Source organism: Vigna unguiculata, chromosome 7 (genome assembly GCF_004118075.2).
Source record: "Vigna unguiculata cultivar IT97K-499-35 chromosome 7, ASM411807v1, whole genome shotgun sequence".
Classification (NCBI taxonomy): Eukaryota; Viridiplantae; Streptophyta; class Magnoliopsida; order Fabales; family Fabaceae; genus Vigna; species Vigna unguiculata.
Window position 1 is genome coordinate 23,087,517 of NC_040285.1, and position 18,881 is coordinate 23,106,397.

Below are 18,881 nucleotides of genomic sequence, written 5' to 3' on the forward strand. Positions count from 1 at the left end.
CATAAATTCAATTTATTTTGTCTAAATAAGAGTAAGTTTGATTTTACAAATTGATATATATTCTAAGGAATTTGTCATTTGTTCACTCTATTATTCCACTAAGTACTTGTAGTCAACTTCTCAAAATCAATTAGTCTCAAATGGTTAATTAAAATAGTTAGCTTCGAGGATCTGAGATTGCTTATTGTGGCTAAACCTGATTCACTTTGCAAAAGCACACGTTGATGTCATTTCATGATTTCCAACCTTAGGAACACAACCTATATCACGATTCAACCACAGCAAAAATATAAAACAAAAGTAAAACTTATATACACAAACTATAGGCAGCAAGAAGATACACTCATGAAGTAGTTAAAGCTATGTCCAGAAAACCAATCTCTCTTATGGGTGCTTCACGATTACAACCGGACACTCTGCATGTTTTGCACAGTGATCACTAACACTTCCAAGGATTGCCCTGCAAATTACACCCAACAATCCGATTAACTCATCAAAATTTTCAGCTGCCTCCAAACACAGATAAAATAAAAATAAACTTTGTAATCAAACTTTACCTCTTAAAGAATCCATAGCCATGGCTTCCCATAACCAAGGTATCAGCCTCTAGTTTCTTCGCCACACTGCATATTACATCCTTCGCATCTCCTACACCAACTACCCTCTCCATGTTCACCTGCAAAATCACCAATTTCAGAGAATCAAAAACAGAACGGCGAAACCAAACCCCCCCAAAAGGACTAATCAAGATATGTAAGGTGGATCTACATTTGTAGCCTTCAAATCTCTACATGTAGCTTCAGCTCTTTCCATCACTGAGTTAACCAAGTGCATACTGTACTTTTCCATAGCATCAATAACATCATTGGAAAATATATACCCTGCAAAACATGATTGTAAGATAAGGTGCAAACAATATGAATACATAATAAGAAAGTGTCATTAATGAAGTAACCTGCAGCATCCAAGGAGTAGAAAGCAGAGGGTGGTTTAACATAAAGAAGCACGAGCTTGTTGGTATCAGAAACAAGATTGGTGATGCACCAAGACAGTGCATACATGCTCTCTTGGCTCTCATCCACAGCCACCACAATTTTTCTCTCTTTCATCTTTTCTATTTCTTTATTTCTCTCTGCAAGGTGCGAACTTTTCTATTTCTGTGTTCAGAAATGTTGTTGGTTTGAATAATAGTTAAAAGGGATGAAGTGGGGTTGCACTTTATAGCGTCACTCACTGCTCATGCGCTTTTTAGAATAGTCTTTGGTGTTGTTTAAACCTTTGAATTCTAATCTACTGAATCATGAATACAAACAAAACACAGCACATGGTTTCTGTGCTCTAGTTTTCAAATCGACAGTGTTAAAAAGCGTAAGCTAGCAAACAAAAGTTAGATGGATGAAATCAAATTATAACAAATAATATTAATTACACAAATTTAATTAAACGTCACTTTTATTTTATAAATTGCAAGTATCCTTCAGTTTCAATTTTAAAATTATCCATATAAGGCGCATCAACGTCTTAAACAAAATATGAGTGGAATTTTTTTTTTTCAGATATGCCACCCTTAATATCTTTGATTTTATTTAGTTCGAATAGATGAAAAAAACAAATTGTTGTGAAAAAAAAGAAAAGAAAAAGAGAACAATAATTGATGTGCATGAGAGTGAGTTGAATAGGTTGTTGATTTTTATTGGCTGTGGAAAACGTACATAACAATCTTAGCTAAGATAGAGGAAACTCAAATTAACAACCGATGGTGTCGCGTTCACAATTATGAAAAGCTCTATCTCTGGAACAGTCTCACGACAGTAACTTGTCGACACAGATAAATGCTTTGAAACCTAGTTTCACAACTTAAACTTAAATTCTCCATATAAAACAATGCACATGCTTAATTAACATAGATAATTTTATTTATATTACTTAATCAAGTGGTTCTCAAAACTTAATAATATCATAATTTCGGGAGAACAATCCTAATGAAATTATAATCTTCACTGAACCATATTTATTGAGAAGAAAATACATTTAGGATATATCAAGAAATAAACCTAAACTTATGTAATACTTTCTAAAAATATATATAGTTTTATTAATATCAAAATTAAAAATTTCAAATATATTATTTTTAGATTTCAATTTGTCATATGTTAATTTAGAAGTATTTAGTAGGTTTTACTTGGGTTCATATGGTGACTAGGTGCATAATTCTGTGGTATGTCATTATCCAGAGGTAGCCGTGTTTATGAAGTTGAGAGAGACGCGTGTGTCGATTCCGGTGGGTACCGCGTTTTGTTATCTATTTAACTTAATAAATTGGCTGAATTTAAACCCATCAAAATACAATCTAATCCCAACTTATTTTCCTTGCGCAGTTGCCTTTCTTTAAAACCAGGAAAAAGAAAAAAAAAACAAATATTGCCCGATAAAAAAGAGCCAAGGATCAAAAGGATTTGACTCATTCACCAATAAATGCCATCTACTTTTTGTAAGGGCACTGTATAATTTAATCTGATCCCTATTTTGTGCTGTTTTTACCCAGCGTTCAGACAGTTAACTCACCAGTCTCAGGTAGTTTGAACAGAAGAAGGAAGTCTTGGGCTAGAAATTTAAGTCTAAATGTAACTTTTATAGAGATGTAAAATTTGTTAATTATTTTTGAAAAGTGTTATTGGAGTAAATTAGGTACAAAATTATTCTTTTCTATAACTTGTCATTAGAAATGATAACTGATCGGTCACAAATAATATTTTATCCGGAAAAAAAAATTCACTTGTTATTTGCTTATTTATTTATTGGATATCCGATTAAAAAGTATTTATGAGTATTTTAAAATTTGCGGTTACTCATATGTATATATCTACAGATATTTAAAGAAAAATATTTTTTTAATTTTTTTTAAATTTAAATTAAATTACAAAAAGATATAAAACAATAATTAAATTAAATAAAAATAAAAATATAATTTTAATTAAATTTAATTTAATAAAATATAAATTAAATTAAATTTTAATTTTAATTAAATGTAACTTATAAGACATAAATTGAATTTTAATTTTAACTTTTGGTGAATAACGGATACTCGCGCGTACAGATAGTATGATGCTCGCATTTGACCTATCTATAAACGACGATTATTAAAGTACCTATGGATAATAAATACTTGAGGATGCCAACTATTACTTATCTGTGGGTACGAAACTCGTCATCATGAGACAATTAGACAAATCTAAATGATAAATAAAACTTTGTCTCAACTTCTTAGATATTTTGTAAATAAGAATTTGAAAACTTGGAATTACCTCATGTGGAGTTTGCATAAAATAGGGTAATTCATTCTACTACTCAAATAAATCCTTTTGAGGTAGTATATAGTTTTAATCCTCTAACTCCCTTAAATTTGTTGTTTTAGATTTGATAAAAAAAATTTGACGAAACTGAAAAAATCGAATACTATATAAAAATAAAAATGTAGATCTATAAATTTATTATCTTAAATTTTTGAATTAAAAATCGCAAATCTTTCACATACAAGTTAGATTCATATCGTTCTCTCTAAAAGAATTGATTATCATGAAATTTGAGAGTGTAGCGTAAAAATATTAGGTGATAGTAACATATACAACGGCGGACCTACTCAATGACAAGGGGAGCCACGACTCCCCCAAAATTTTTTAAATTTATTTTTTATATATATTCTAAAATTATATTTATATATTATTTATATTAAGTTTATATTATGAAAAATTATAATAAAAGATAAAATAAAAAGTTCAATGGAGACATTGATTTATAAAAAAGATTAGAGTTTTTTTTTTCTATCTATAATAAGAACTTTCCATAATGTAAATTATCATGAAAATGTGTGAGAAGAAATAAATACAAAGAGATAGATTAGAAAACAGAGATTGGAGAACACATAGATTGAAATTGAAGTATATATTTTCGGATGATCTCTCACATATCAAGGTTAGTATCTTCTTATAATTTATATATGTTAAATTTATGATTCTTTTTAGGATGTTTCTCCCAAATTAAGTTTATTCCAAATGAGTATAAATCCTAATTTTGATTTTAGGGATTGTTTTATGAAATTTGTATGAACCTTAATTATAATTTTTTCCAAATTATTATAACCCTTAATTATGAAATTTAGGGATTTTATGTTTTTTGCTGCCTATGGTAAATTTTTTAAAGTTTTGAATTTATATAATGTTGCTTATTTAATTAAAGTTATATGAATTTTATTATGTTTTGCATCGTGATAATTGTGATTTGTGAATACAAATTTTCCTTTTCTAAATAGGTGAGAGGTGATAAATTTAGATTAGAAAGAGTATGATAAAGAGTAAAATAATTGATTTTTTTTAAAGAGGAAGGCTTGTTATGAAGACGAAAAAAAAAACATTTACATTAACTAAACTTAAAAAATTTCATGAGAACCAAGTATTCAAGACAATGAAAAACAAATCTCTAAAATTTCTAGGGTTACATATAATGAATTTAAAAATTCATTAGAACACGATCCGGGAGAAACATCCTCAAATTTGATAATAAATCAAATTGATGAGGTACGAAGGGCTTATCAAAATAGTATTCATGGTTTATATCATGATATAATAACAAATGATAGTCATATTTTTTTGAATTCTATTATTATGTGTGCTTGTTTTAAGCCGAAGAAATGAAGAGAAAAAATGAAAAAAAAAATTCTAACTAAAAAAAATTATATGTAACAAATTTAATTTGGCACCTCTGAATTTTTTGTCCAAGTTCCACTAATATATATATATATATATATATATATATATATATATATATATATATATATATATATAACCCTTATCTCGTTGGGTAGAGTTTAGGAAATATTAATTACCTTGATTGGGCTGAATTGAGCATGAGAGTGTTGAGTAGTGGAACAACGATTGAAGTGAAGGAGTGTGAAGGCCTAGCAATTACCAATCAAACTAAGATACATTAATTAGCCTATATGCTCCTTTCCAAATGCTCAATTATAACCAACCCTAATTGTAAATGATATTTGCATCAACTTTGAGGGTAAGACATCAATCTTCAGTTTGCTATCATGCCTTCTTATTCTCACTCCCAATCAAAACAGTTAAATTTCCAAACATTGGGCGAATGCTTTGTTCCCTTCTTTGTAGGAGCACAATTTTTCATCCATACATGCCTCGCTTAAACCATACTCAAACGTTGATGGCGTTCTCTTATCTAACCGAATAACTTCCGTATCAACCACCACCACACTACCACAGTTTACAACAACCTATCAACTCTTACCCTTTATAAATCTCCATAATTATAAAACATAATTTACCACATAAAAGTAATTGTTTAAATTAAATAAAAATTTTAATATAATAAAAAAAGTCAAGTTTTCAAATCAAAACTACAATAATTGTGACTTTGGTGTCTTTTAAAAGAAGGGGTTTTAAAACTTATTTTAGGGAATTCCATTCAGCAGTGTATCTTGGCCAAGTTTTAGAGGGAATACAATAATATACTCAAAATTTAGATATGTTTCAAAGAGGTAATATAAAAATCTTCACATGCACGTGTAATTATTAGAATCTTAAAAAATAATCTCTCTAATTTAATAATTGAAGTTTTAGTATTGTCCTTTCAAAATATGTGGAGAATTCAAAATATGTGAAAATAAGTAGAATTTGTCTTGTTTACCTCTTCACGAGTATCTTTCTTTATATCATCTTTAAAGAATGAATCTATTCTTTTACTCTTTATTTATATACCTATTTTTTTTAAGTTATTTTTTTTTCAAAATCTAATAAGAAATTGAGAGACTTAATTATTAAAAGAAAAAAGGTTAAATCATTCTAGAGGTCCTTATTTTTGTAGCGAAATCTCAAGTAAGTCCCCCCATTTTTATTTGATTCAATTGAGTCCCTATTTTAGAAAATTTGTTGCAATCAGGTTCTTTTCGTTAGTAGTGTAGTAAAGGTGTTAATTATGTGCCACGTGTCAACCCGTGTTTTTTTTTATAATTTTTAAATTTTGTTATAATTTAAAAAATAAATAAATAAAAAATTGCCACGTGTCAATATGATATTGTGCTACATGGCAGAGATAGTGTGATATGGTAGTGACAGTGTCACGTGTCACTATAGGTTGTGAAAAGTCTTGATGTAGTTTATGTATTTGTTATTTTGTCTCAATTTGATCCTAATTTTTTTAAAACTGAATAAATTGCATCCCTATATCAAATTTAATTTTTATATAAATTTTACAATGGTATTTTGATTATAATTAATATTTAAAAAAAAAGTTTATTTAAATATATATTTTGCATTGAACTTTATTTAAATATTGTTTCAAATATTTATATATCAATAATTTATAGACAAATGTTAGAATTGGTTTAAAAATAACAAATTTATAAATTGAATTGTAAAATTTTAAATAAATATATTTATTTTAAATTGTTATAAAATTGTTTTAAAATTTTATATTTGAATTTATAAAGTTTTTTTTAAAGCAACTCTAACATTTATCCATAAATTATCTATAACTATATATAAAGGGGATTCCCTCTTTTGTGTCCACATTTCATAATTCCAACTTTACCCTTTATAATTTAATTATTTATTAAATTTTTAAAAATTAATGGTTATTTGTATAAGTTTTTATAAAATTATTTACTTATCTCCTTTTTCTTTTTTTCTCCTACTATTCATCAACAGTTATTTTTCTCTTATTTTCTCCGTACATTTTATTTTATTTTTATAAATATACTTTTATTTTATTTATTAACTTAATAACATTACAACATCATCAATTATTAATATAATTCAAAAAAATGTGTACACACAGGCGCGATAGCGCCTGTGTTTACACTAGTAGATATATAAATATTTAAAACAAAATTTAAGTAAATATCAGTGCAAAATATGCATTTAAATAAACTTAATTTTGTTAAAAATACTAATTATAATAAAAATACCATTGTAAAATTTATATAAAAATTAAATTTGATATATGGATGAAAATGATTCAGTTTTAAACAAATTGGGACAAAATTGAGACAAAATAACAAATACAGAGACTACATTGAGACTTTTTACATCCAATAGTGACATGTAGCACTATCACTGCCACATCACACTATCTCTGCCACGTGGCACAATGCTAGATTGACACGTGGCACAATGCTAGATTGACACGTGTCAATTTTTTTAAAATAAAAATTAAAAAAAAATCACGTGGTGACAAGTGGCACATAGTTGACACCATTAATGTACTACTAACGGAAAGGACGTAATTACAACAAATTTTCCAAAATAGAGACTCAATTGAGTCAAATAAAAATGGGGAATGTACTTTAGATTTCGTTACAAAAATGGGAACCTCTGGAATGATTTAACCAAAGAAAAATTGTTGATAATCAAGTCCCAGTAAAAAAAGTCATGAAAAAACATATAGGACACAATGTTTCCTTCTATATTCATAAAAAAAATCTACAAAAAGATATTAAATAAAAAATACTATTTATTAAACTAATATTTCACTATCAAGTGAGATAAATAAAAAGTTACCCCTTTTATGAGAAACAAGAATAAAAGGAATGAATTTGTGTATAAGTTCATAGTTTTCTTCATAAACAAATAAAAACATGTAAAACATGTGAGATTAAGAATATGTGAGAAACTAATGAAAGAGAATATAAAATATATCTTAAGAATTTTGTTTATTCTTTATTATATTTAATTTTATGTTTTATTATTTATTAACATTAAAAGTTATATATATATATATATATATATATATATATATATATATATATATATATATAAATTCTCTTTTGTGTTCACACTTATTTATTTCTAATTTACCATTTACAACATAATTATTTATTTACTTTTGGAGACTAACAATTATTTTTACATGTTTTCTAAAAATCTATTCTAACAAATATATATCTTTTGTGTTCACACTTACTTATTTCTAATTTATCATTTACGATATAATTATTTATTTACTTTTAGAGACTAACAATTATTTTTACATGTTTTCTGAAAATCTATTCTAACAAATATATATCAAGAGGATCTCTTTTATGTCCACAGTTACTTATTTTTAATTTACTATTTACAATATAATTATTTATTTACTTTTAAAGACTAACATTTATTTTTACATGTTTTCTATAATTCTAACAATTATTTTCTTCATCTTTTTTATTTATTAACCGTTATACTTTTCTTCCTTTATTCCACTATATTTTTAATAAATATAAATTTATTTTTTATATTAAACTAGTGATATTACAATATCATATATAATTATATATATTTTATAAATATATATAAATTTTCCATGGAAGGCCATGGAGGAAGTACTCAAGGACTGTGGCCAGGAGGACTGAGTTGGATGGAATGACTACATACAACAAATGTTGGTGCATAACACTTCGATAGGTGTTCAAGTATTTAGTATCTAGCTCCGCCTTCGTATACGAGCGCATCTTCCTCTTTGTTCTTCTGCTCCCTTCTTCTCCAGCAGAACCATAATCTGTATTTTCCATGTGTGAAAGCACCTCTCGTTCTGTTAGGATTGGCGGAGTATTTGAATTTAAACCATAGTAAAAAAGTACATGTATTTATGTATTTATTTTTTCATCCCCGAACCTACAAATTTAAAAAATAATAGGTTAAAAAATAAAATAATTTTAAAATTAAAATTAAAAGAAATGAAAGAATAGACGGACTTGAGTGTTAGGGATGGCAACGGGGCGGGGCGGGTACGGGTATCATGATCCCATCCCCATCCCCATCCCCATAATAAAAATTCATCCCCATCCCCATCCCCAAACCCAACGGGTATACAACTTTTGACCCATCCCCATCCCCACTGGGTAACGGGTATTTTCTTATACCCATACCCATACCCATTTTTTTATTGTTCCATATATCAATTAAATATTTTTTATAAAAAAAATTTAAAAATCACACCAACGGAATCATGATACTATCAAAATATTCAATATTAAAATAACATACTCTTTTTGATTTTCATGATGTCAAATATTAAGAAAAATATTATAATAGTATAAATCTCAAATTAAAGTATCAAATAACAACTAAATAAAATTCAAATAATTATATAAAAGCTAAAAAATTACACATTACTAAAATTTTATAATAACCAAAATATTTATTAATTTTACAAATGATCAGTGGTTTCATTTGCATTCGATCCACCTACACATAGAAAAAAAATGAAAAATTAGATATGATATAATAATTGAAATTGAAAATTTTAATTACTAGAATATAATGTACCTTCTTCATCAGATTCATTTTCACTCATGAGAACATCTTTTCCTTTTAATTTTTTAACACCTACAAACACCAAATGTAGAATATTAGATGAGAATTCACAAAAAATACTAACAAAAAATATTAATAAATTTGAGTAACTTACCTAGATGGTTTGAGTTCCATATCCAACTTCTTGTACACATCAAAGCCTTTATAGTAATATGATGAAGTCGACTACGGTGAGAAGTTAATATCTGACCACCAGTACTAAAAGCAGATTCAGAAGCTACAGTTGTTATTGGAATAGCTAAAACATCCCTTGCAATTGCTTGAAGGGTTGGAAACTTTAACCCATTTGTTTTCCACCATGATAGGATATCAAATTCTTGTGTAACCGGCAAATTATCTTCTTCCAAGTAATAATCCAACTCTGTTTTCATAATTGTAGTTCTAGATTTTTTCTTTTTTGCCATAAACTCTAAAAATTCATTCGCATCATTATCAACATCCTTTCCCAACTCCAATGATGTAGCTCTATAAGAGGAAGTTTCATTCTTTTTTGATTGATATTCCAAAACCAAATCATAGCACATTTGACGAATCCTACTAAGTTTCAGATCAAAATCATTACCATACAATTTATAAAAATAATATTCTAACATGTCCATCTTGTACCTTGGATCTAAAACTGAAGCAATTGCTAATATGTTATATAACAAAAAACAAAGAGAATGAGAAATATATTATATATATATATATATATTATATTATATTATATTATATTATATTATATATTATATTACTATGTATATATATATTATATGTGTGGATATCTTATGTTTATATATATATAATTATTTATATATATTATATTATATTATATATTATATTATTATTACTATGTATATATATTATATGTGTGGATATCTTATGTTTATATATATATATATATATATATATATATATTTTTTTTTTTTTATAGATATATATTTATTTTAAGTATATATTATATTATATTATATAATAATATAAATATAATAATATATATTATATTATTATGTATATATATTATATGTATATGCGTAGATATTTTATGCTTTTATATATATATATATATATATATATATATATATATATATATATATATATATTTCTTTTAAATTTTTATAAATTTGTAATGTTATAAATTTGTTTATAAAAGATCTCACTAGTTAAATGATTAATTTGTTTTATACGTATATATTATATATATTATATTATATTATTATGTATATATATTATATGTATATTATATTATATTATATTATATTACATGTATATGTGTAAATATATATATATATATATATATATATATATATATATATATAAAAGTATATTTTATTTATATGTATATATACTATATTATATTATATTATATTATATTTTATGTGTAAATATATTATTTATTTATATATATTTTTTAGATTATTTAATAAATTATAAATAGTTTAGTAATTTAAGCGGGGACGGGTATTTGGGCGGGTATATATATATTCCCATCCCCATCCCCATCCCCAGTTGAAAATTTCGGGTATTACCCATACCCAGTCAAAGCGGGGATTCCCTGTCAAAACGGGGACGGGTTCGGGTGATACCCACGGGCACGGGTTTATTTGCCATCTCTAAGTGTGGCCATCAACCGTCATAGAGTGAATCAAGGGAAAATATTAGGATTAAGGTTAGGGTTGACCCCAAAACCCTCCTCCAAATTGAAGATCAATCCATTGGTTAAGGAGGGAGTCACGTTACTGGTTAAATGGGGAGCCATGTTATTTATGTTGGTAGGGGGAGCTACTTCACCTATGAATGAAGAATGATTTTGATGATGTCTACTTATCTAGGATAAAACATAGCTTGGTCCAGTTAGGATATGCATTAGGCAATTAGCTTCTCTTTATCAAATGGTATTTTAGGCCTGCTGTGTAATTCTGCATATGATTAGTTTTTTAACTAATGGATTAGCTGTGAGTATGGTACAAAGTAAGTGAAAATATACTCACGATAATCGATTAGGTAAATTGCTAATCAAATTAGTGACAGCAAAAACCTTTGTATAAAAGCTGTTCTGGAATCTATTTTGGGTCTGGAAAAAATCAGAAAGATCACGCAGTTTTCATCTGAGATAGAGCCATCTGAGAGACACAAAGTTTCAGAAGATTCTGCAAGATAACTCAAGTACAGATCCAAGAAGAATTGATGGTTTATTCTACCATGATGGATCTTGCTTGATTCAAGGAGCATCAAGTCAAATTTGCACAGCTTAGGTGTATTCGTTTCTTGTTTTGTTTTCTGTATTTTTGATTACAGTTGCTTCAGTGTTTGAAGTGTGGACCTAGGTGCAATTGTGTGGATGCATTGCTCCTAGGGGGAGTTCTTGATTGTTGAATCAAGTTCTTGGGTTTTGGGGGTTAGAATTACATAGGTGTGCTTGTAATTCTTGGAACCTTTCTGTTTAGTGGAATCCTCCTAAGTGTGTTACTTAGGAGAAGGCTGGATGTAGATTCGCCTTGAATCGAACCAGTATAAATTGTGTGTCTTGATTCCTTCTTCTCTCTCTTAATCCTTCTTGATTGATTTAAACAGTCCATTAACCTAGAACTGTGTAATTGATTAATTGAGCTTTAAAACCTAAAGATCTTTTCAAGATTCATCTTAAACCAGTAAAAGCTATTAATCAATTCAGATCCCCTTGTGGTTAAGGTGATTAGACAGATCTATTTTTTAACAATTTATGACTAATCCTCCCCCGGGAACTACATTACCATAATTGGTGGTGGCAGTCGCACCAACTAATTGAGGAATACCAAGGTTTGCAACGCCGACGTGAACTACAACTGCAGCTAAACTTTCTGCAACCACAGATGAAAACTTTTGGTTTTGATCCTTAACTAGTGCAGCTACCTTGAGGAATAGATGCACTTGCACGACAGAGGTGTCAACATCTCCGACAACATTACTCTTCGCAGCATTCTGCAGATGTTGGAGCATAACACTCTGATAGGTGTTCAAGTATTTAGTATACGGCTCCGCCTTCGTAGACGAGCGCCTCTTCCTTTTTGTTCCTCTTCTCCCTTTTTCTCCGACAGAACCACAATATGTATTTTCCATGTGTTAAAGCACCTCTCGTTCTGTTGGGATTGGTGGGGTATTTGAATTTAAACCATAGTAAGGAAGGTAATGTATTTATGTATTTCTTTTTTCATCCTTGAACCTACAAATTTAAAAAATTATAGATTAAAAAATAAAATAAATTTAAAATTAAACTTGAAAGAAATGAATGAATAAATGGACTTGAGTGTGGCTGCCAGCATGGCCGTCAACCGTCATAGAGTGAATCGTGGGAAAATATTAGGATTAGGGAGTAGGTTTGACCCCAAAACCGTCCTCCAAATAAATGATCAATCCATCCATTAACGAGGGAGTCACATTACCGGTTAAAGGGGAAGCCATGTTATTTTTGGCTAATCCTCCCCTGGGAACTACATTACTGTAATTTGTTGTGGCAATCGCACCAACTAATTGAGGAATACCAAGATTTGCAACGTGGACGGGAATGCAGCTACAGCTAAACTTTCTGCAACCACAAATGAAAACTTCTGGTTTTGATCCTTCACCAATGCAGCTACCTTGAGGAATAGATGCACCTGCGCGACAGAGGTGTCAACATCTCCGACAACATTACTCTTCACAGCATCATGCAGATGTTAGTGCATAACACTCCGATAGGTGTTCAAGTATTTAGTATTCGGCTTCGCCTTTGCAGACGCGCGCCTCTTCCTCTTTGTTCCTCTCATCCCTTCTTCTCTAGCAGAACCACAATCTGTATTTTCGATGTGTGAAAGCACCTCTTGTTCTGCTGGGATTGGCAGGGTATTTGAATTTAAACCATAGTAAGAAAGCTTCATGTATTTATGTATTTCTTTTTTCATCCCCAAACCTCTACAAATTTAAAAAATTATAGGTTAAAAAATAAAATAAATTTAAAATTAAAATTAAAATTAATGAAAGAATAGACGGACTTGAGTGTGGTCGCCAACATGGCCGTCAGTGGTCATAGAGTGAATCAGGGGAAAATATTAGGATTAGGGCTAGGCTTGACCCCAAAACCCTACTTCAAATCGACGATCAATCCATCGGTTAAGGGGGGAGTCACATTACCGATTAAAGGGGGAGCCATGTTATTTATGACAAATCCTCCCCCGAGAACTATGTTACCGTAATTGGTGCTAGTAGCCACACGAACTAATTGAAGATTACCTAGATTTGCAACGCCGATGGGAACTGTAGCTGCAGCTAAACTTTCTGCAACCATAGATGAAAACTTATGGTTTTGATCTTTCACCAATGCAGTTACCTTGAGGAATAGATGCACTTGTGCGATAGAGGTGTCAACATCTCTAGCAACATTACTCTTCACAAGATTCTGTTGATGTTGGTGCATAACACTCTGATAAGTGTTCAAGTATTTAGGATCCGGCTCCGCCTTCGCAGACAATCGTCGCTTCCTCTTTGTTCCTCTCCTCCCTTCTTCTCTTGCAGAACCACGATCTATATTTTCTATATGTGAAAGCACCTCTCGTTCTGTTGGGATTGGCAGGGTATTTGAATTTAAAGCATAGTAAGAAAGGTTCATGCATTTATGTATTTCTTTTTTCATCCCCGAACCTACAAATTTAAAAAATTATAGGTTAAAAAATGAAATAAATTAAAAATTAAAATTAAAAGAAATGAAAGAATAGACGAACTTGAGTGTGGCTGCAGACGTGGCCGTCAACCGTCAGAGAGTGAATCAGGGGAAAATATTAGGATTTGGGTTACGGTTGACTCCAAAACCCTCCTCTAAATCGACAATCAATCCATCGATTAAGGAGGGAGTCGCGTTACCAGTTAAAGGGGGAGCCATGTTATTTATGACTAATCCTTCCCCAGGAACTACATTACCGTAAGTCGCACCAACTAATTGAGGAATACCAAGGTTTGCAATGCCTACGAGAATTACAGCTAAACTTTGTGCAACCACGGACGAAAACTTCTAGTTTTGATCCTTCACCAATGCAACTACCTTGAGGAATAGATGCACCTGTGCAACGGAGGTGTCAATATCTCCGACAACATTACTCTTCACAGCATTCTGTAGATGTTGGTGCATAACACTCCGATAGGTGTTCAAGTATTTAGTATCCGGCTTCGCCTTCGCAGGCGAGCGCCTCTTCCTCTTTCTTCCTCTCCTTCCTTCTTCTCCGATAAAACCACAATCTGTATTTTCCATGTGTGAAAGCACCTCTCAATTAGTATACACACAGACGCGACAATGTCTGTGTTTATGCTAGTATTTTATAAAAGAAATAAATTTTTCGTAATTTAATTTATATTAATATAATATATATTACATATAATTTAAAAAAAAAAATCAAGTGGGTCATGGCCCCTACACTAACACTAATCTCCACCACCTGCTCTATTTATAATGTTTCATTTGAAATTATTTTTAGTGTCACTTTATTTATTTTTTTAATAAGAATCTAAATGTAATTTTGGTTTACGAGACTCTTCCTCTACCAATGGCGGAACTAAGATATGACAAGGGGAGCCACAACTCCCCCATTTTTTTTTGAATTTTTTTATATATATTTATATATTTTTTAAAATTATATTATATATTATTTATATTATGGAAAATTATAATAAAAGATAAAATAAAAAAATTTAATAGAGACATTAATTTATAAAAGAGATTAGGTTTTTTTTTTCTGACTATAATATCTTTCCACCATGTAAATTATCGTGAAAGTGTGTGAAGAGAGATAAATACAAAGAGATAGGTTGGGAAATAGAGGTTGGAAACACATAGATTGAGATTCATGTATACATTCTTGCATGATCTCTCACAAATCAAGGTTAGTATCTTATTAAGATTTATGTATGTTAGTTTATTATTCTTTTTAGGATGTTTCTTCCAAATTAAGTTTATCCCAAATTAATATAAACTCTAATTATGATTTTAGGGATTCTTTTATGAAATTGGTATGAACCCTAATTATAATTTTTCCTAAATTATTATAACCCTTAATTATGAAATTTAGAGATTTTGTGTTTTTCGCTACCTGGTAAATTTTTTTTTAAGTTTTGAATTTATACGGTATTGCTTATTTAATTAAAGTAGTATGAGTTTTGTTATGTTTTGCATTGTGATTTGTGAATATAAATTTTATTTTTTCTAAATAGGTGAGATGTGATAAATTTTTATTAGAAAGATTATGATAAAAAGTAAAAAAATTGATTCCTTCTTTTCAAAGAAGAAGGTTTGTGATGAAGATGAAAAAGAAATGCATTTAAGCTAACTAAACTTGATAAATTTAATAAGAACCAAGAATTTAAGACAATATAAAACAAATCTCTAAAGTTCTCAAAGTTACATATAATGAATTTAAAAATTCATTAGAACGTGATCTCGGAAAAACGACATCAAATTTGACAATACCACCAATTCAAATTGATGAGATACGAATGACTTATCTAAAATGGTATTCATGAATTGGTATCATGATATAATAGCGAATGATAATAATATTTTTTTGAATTCTATTATTATGTGTGTTTGTTTTAAGGAGAGGAAATGAAGAGAAAAAAATGAATAGTTTTTGTTGTAAAGAAAAATTATATATAACAAATCTAATTTGGTTTCCCTATAATTTTAGTCCAAGTTTCGTCAAAACTTTCATATCATGTAGGTGGTTGCACAAGCTACCAGTAGGAGAGACTAACGTCGAGGATTAGAGTGGTGACCACCACCCATGTAACTACATTGTATGGTGTGCCATTCAACTCAATGTCGGTCACCTAGTTCTCGTCTGCGACGACTTTACCTTTCCCGCCTCACAAATACCACACCCTGCCTCCACGACGCATCTTGCCTCCGCGCCTTTGTGCATCTTCGTTGTGCATTGATTAAATAAGGCAACAATTCATTGATATTGGAAGGAAATGAAAGTCTATCAAGATGCAAATTATGTATTTCATTACTTCAATGTGGTGCTAATGGAACTTCTTACAAGGAGCGAAGACACTAAAGAGATGGTGGTTTAGGTGAAGAAGGCAATAAGTAGAAACGTTTTATACTGCCTATATCTAGAGTGAAGAAGGCAATAAGTAGCATAAGAGTACTTTTGTTGGTGTTAAAAAAAAATTCAAAACATTTGAGTGTTATATGGTCATAATATGTCTTATACGCGCATATCAGGATTTAGTTTGCTATTTAGCTTATTGTCAACAGGATGCAGCTGTAATTCAGCCATATCATATGATTGAACCCCACTTCATAACATGCTTAGACAAAAGCTAAAGAAAGGTCTCACTTTTATATATATTTTTTTGAATTTGAGAAGCTTCCATATGGCAAGATTGCTTCGCAATTGTTGGATAAATCCACCCAGAGAGAGAAACCATAAACACATTCCTCACTTTTCTCTCGTATTATAATATGGAACAAATAACGTCTGAAACTATATTATTGTAGTATTCTTTTTAAAAAAAAAGTATAATCTCTCTACCATGGTAACAAATTTGAAATCAAGTGGGTGAGCAAATCGATAGAGGAGGGGAATATTTGTACCTATATACGTGAAGAGATCAAACCCTCAATTATTCATAATTCTATACGCCTGCGCATGCATTTCCTTTTTTTTTTTTATAAACAAAATTATAAAACTAGACACACGTAGTTTTATCTTACAACTATTTATTTATTAGTTAAATCATTTTAAATAATATTTTTATAACATTATTTTCTCTCTCGCTGTCTCCTTTTACACTTCCCCATTTGATAAAGAAAGAAAGAAATGATAGATCCGCCGAATCACCGTTGATAATTATGTATGGATTTGGGTGAACGCGCTTGGATTAATCTAATGAAACAGCGGGGCCCACTATTTCAAATTTGGATTGTCTCAGGTTGTTTGTTACCGTTGGTGAAGAATCGTAGGTCTCAGATTTAAATCTGGACATGGCAGTTTCGAAGGAATATGATATTGCATGTTTTTACAAAAGTAGCGGCGTGGCTTTTCACTTTTTACCCTTCCAAAATCCACTCATAGCCTTTTGCTATTTGCAATGAATAATCAAATGTAACAAGTTTTTCATTTCCCTTTCTTTTCTTCTTATTCGTGTCACTTCAATGTCTTTATAAAATATTTTTGATTGTTAAAGAATACCCGCTAGATTTACGTGCTAAACCAAATAACACAAATTACTTCTGTCATTTTTGCCGTCCTTTTTAAAAGAGAAAGGATAATCTGAAATTTCAATCACAAGGTTTATTTATAATGCAAGTTGTTCTTGTCTTGTTCATTAATAAATTGTTAAAATGTTCATATGCATTCTTTACGATGAAAATATGATTACGTATTTCATATTTATGCATATAATTTGGTTTTGCAATAATATAAACGAAATAAATGAAATAACAAACATATAACATTAATTACTTTTATTCAAAAATACAGAAGCAGTATAAACTTAAAAAGCTCAACAATTTATATATTATTCGAAATTGATGTATATTATTATTGTAGATGAATATCTTCACTTTTTTTTTTATTAAAGGCTAAATTACTAACTTTACTCTAACTTTATATAATTAAATCTCAACACCCAGTGGGTTTGGCTCCTCTAAAATGAGCATGAATAAAGTGATCCTAGAACATGATGAGAAAATCAATAGGGATATTTGATACACTTCAAAATTTATTATGTTTATGTGAATAGAATAGTAAATTGTTCACTTTAAAACGATTAGATATTTGTGTGATCAAAATCTCACATTGATTAAATCTATAATTTATAAGAATAATTTTAGATAATCATATTCCATATTTCCATTAATTATCTTATTAAGTGAATAAAATACTGAGTATCTCGGTGTTTTTAAGATATTAAATACATTTGTTTATGAAAAAAGGTTGCGTAATAAAAATATAAAATAATTTTACATGTCATTAAATCATAAATCACCATATATAGTAAATTTTAACTTTTATAACAAATAACAATATATTTTACACTACTTATGTATTTCACAAGGTATTAAGAATGTGAATATAGAAGAAATACATTGCTAGAGGAAATAACATTATTATGTGCTCAGCTTGACAGAAAGATATTTTGCTTAAGATTAACAGTTTCATTTATTAATTATACTTCATCTAAAACAAATTATGTTTATACATTTTTTTGTTAAATCAATAATAATTTTAATGCGAATGCATAGTCAACAAGAATAATCAAGGATTTTTTTATTATATTTTATGTATATTTTAAGTATTTTTTTAATTTAACCACAGAAATGTGAACTGAAAAAATAATCTCACAAAGGAAAAACATGTTCAAGTGGTAGAACAAGGAATATACAGAAACATAATACACAGTACCCGACCGAAATTTATAATGTATATTTTTGTCACCAAAGGATAGATTCAATGCATTTTTCTCTCCAAAACTACTATTGTTACAAAATGATTTAGTAATAATCAATGGGTATCGTTG

The 18,881-nt window shown here is 29.1% G+C and overlaps 1 protein-coding gene across 1 annotated transcript; it reads right to left on the reverse strand.

The window, feature by feature from the left end:
• Positions 1–200: 200 nt before the first annotated feature.
• Positions 201–1,246, reverse strand: LOC114190273 (universal stress protein PHOS32). Its single transcript, XM_028079086.1, has 4 exons — positions 956–1,246; positions 769–881; positions 558–676; positions 201–460 (listed from the first exon to the last, which is right to left on the reverse strand). The coding sequence occupies exons 1-4, from the start codon at positions 1,107–1,109 to the stop codon at positions 385–387; spliced, it is 462 nt and encodes a 153-aa protein (XP_027934887.1). The 5' UTR covers positions 1,110–1,246; the 3' UTR covers positions 201–384.
• Positions 1,247–18,881: the final 17,635 nt, after the last annotated feature.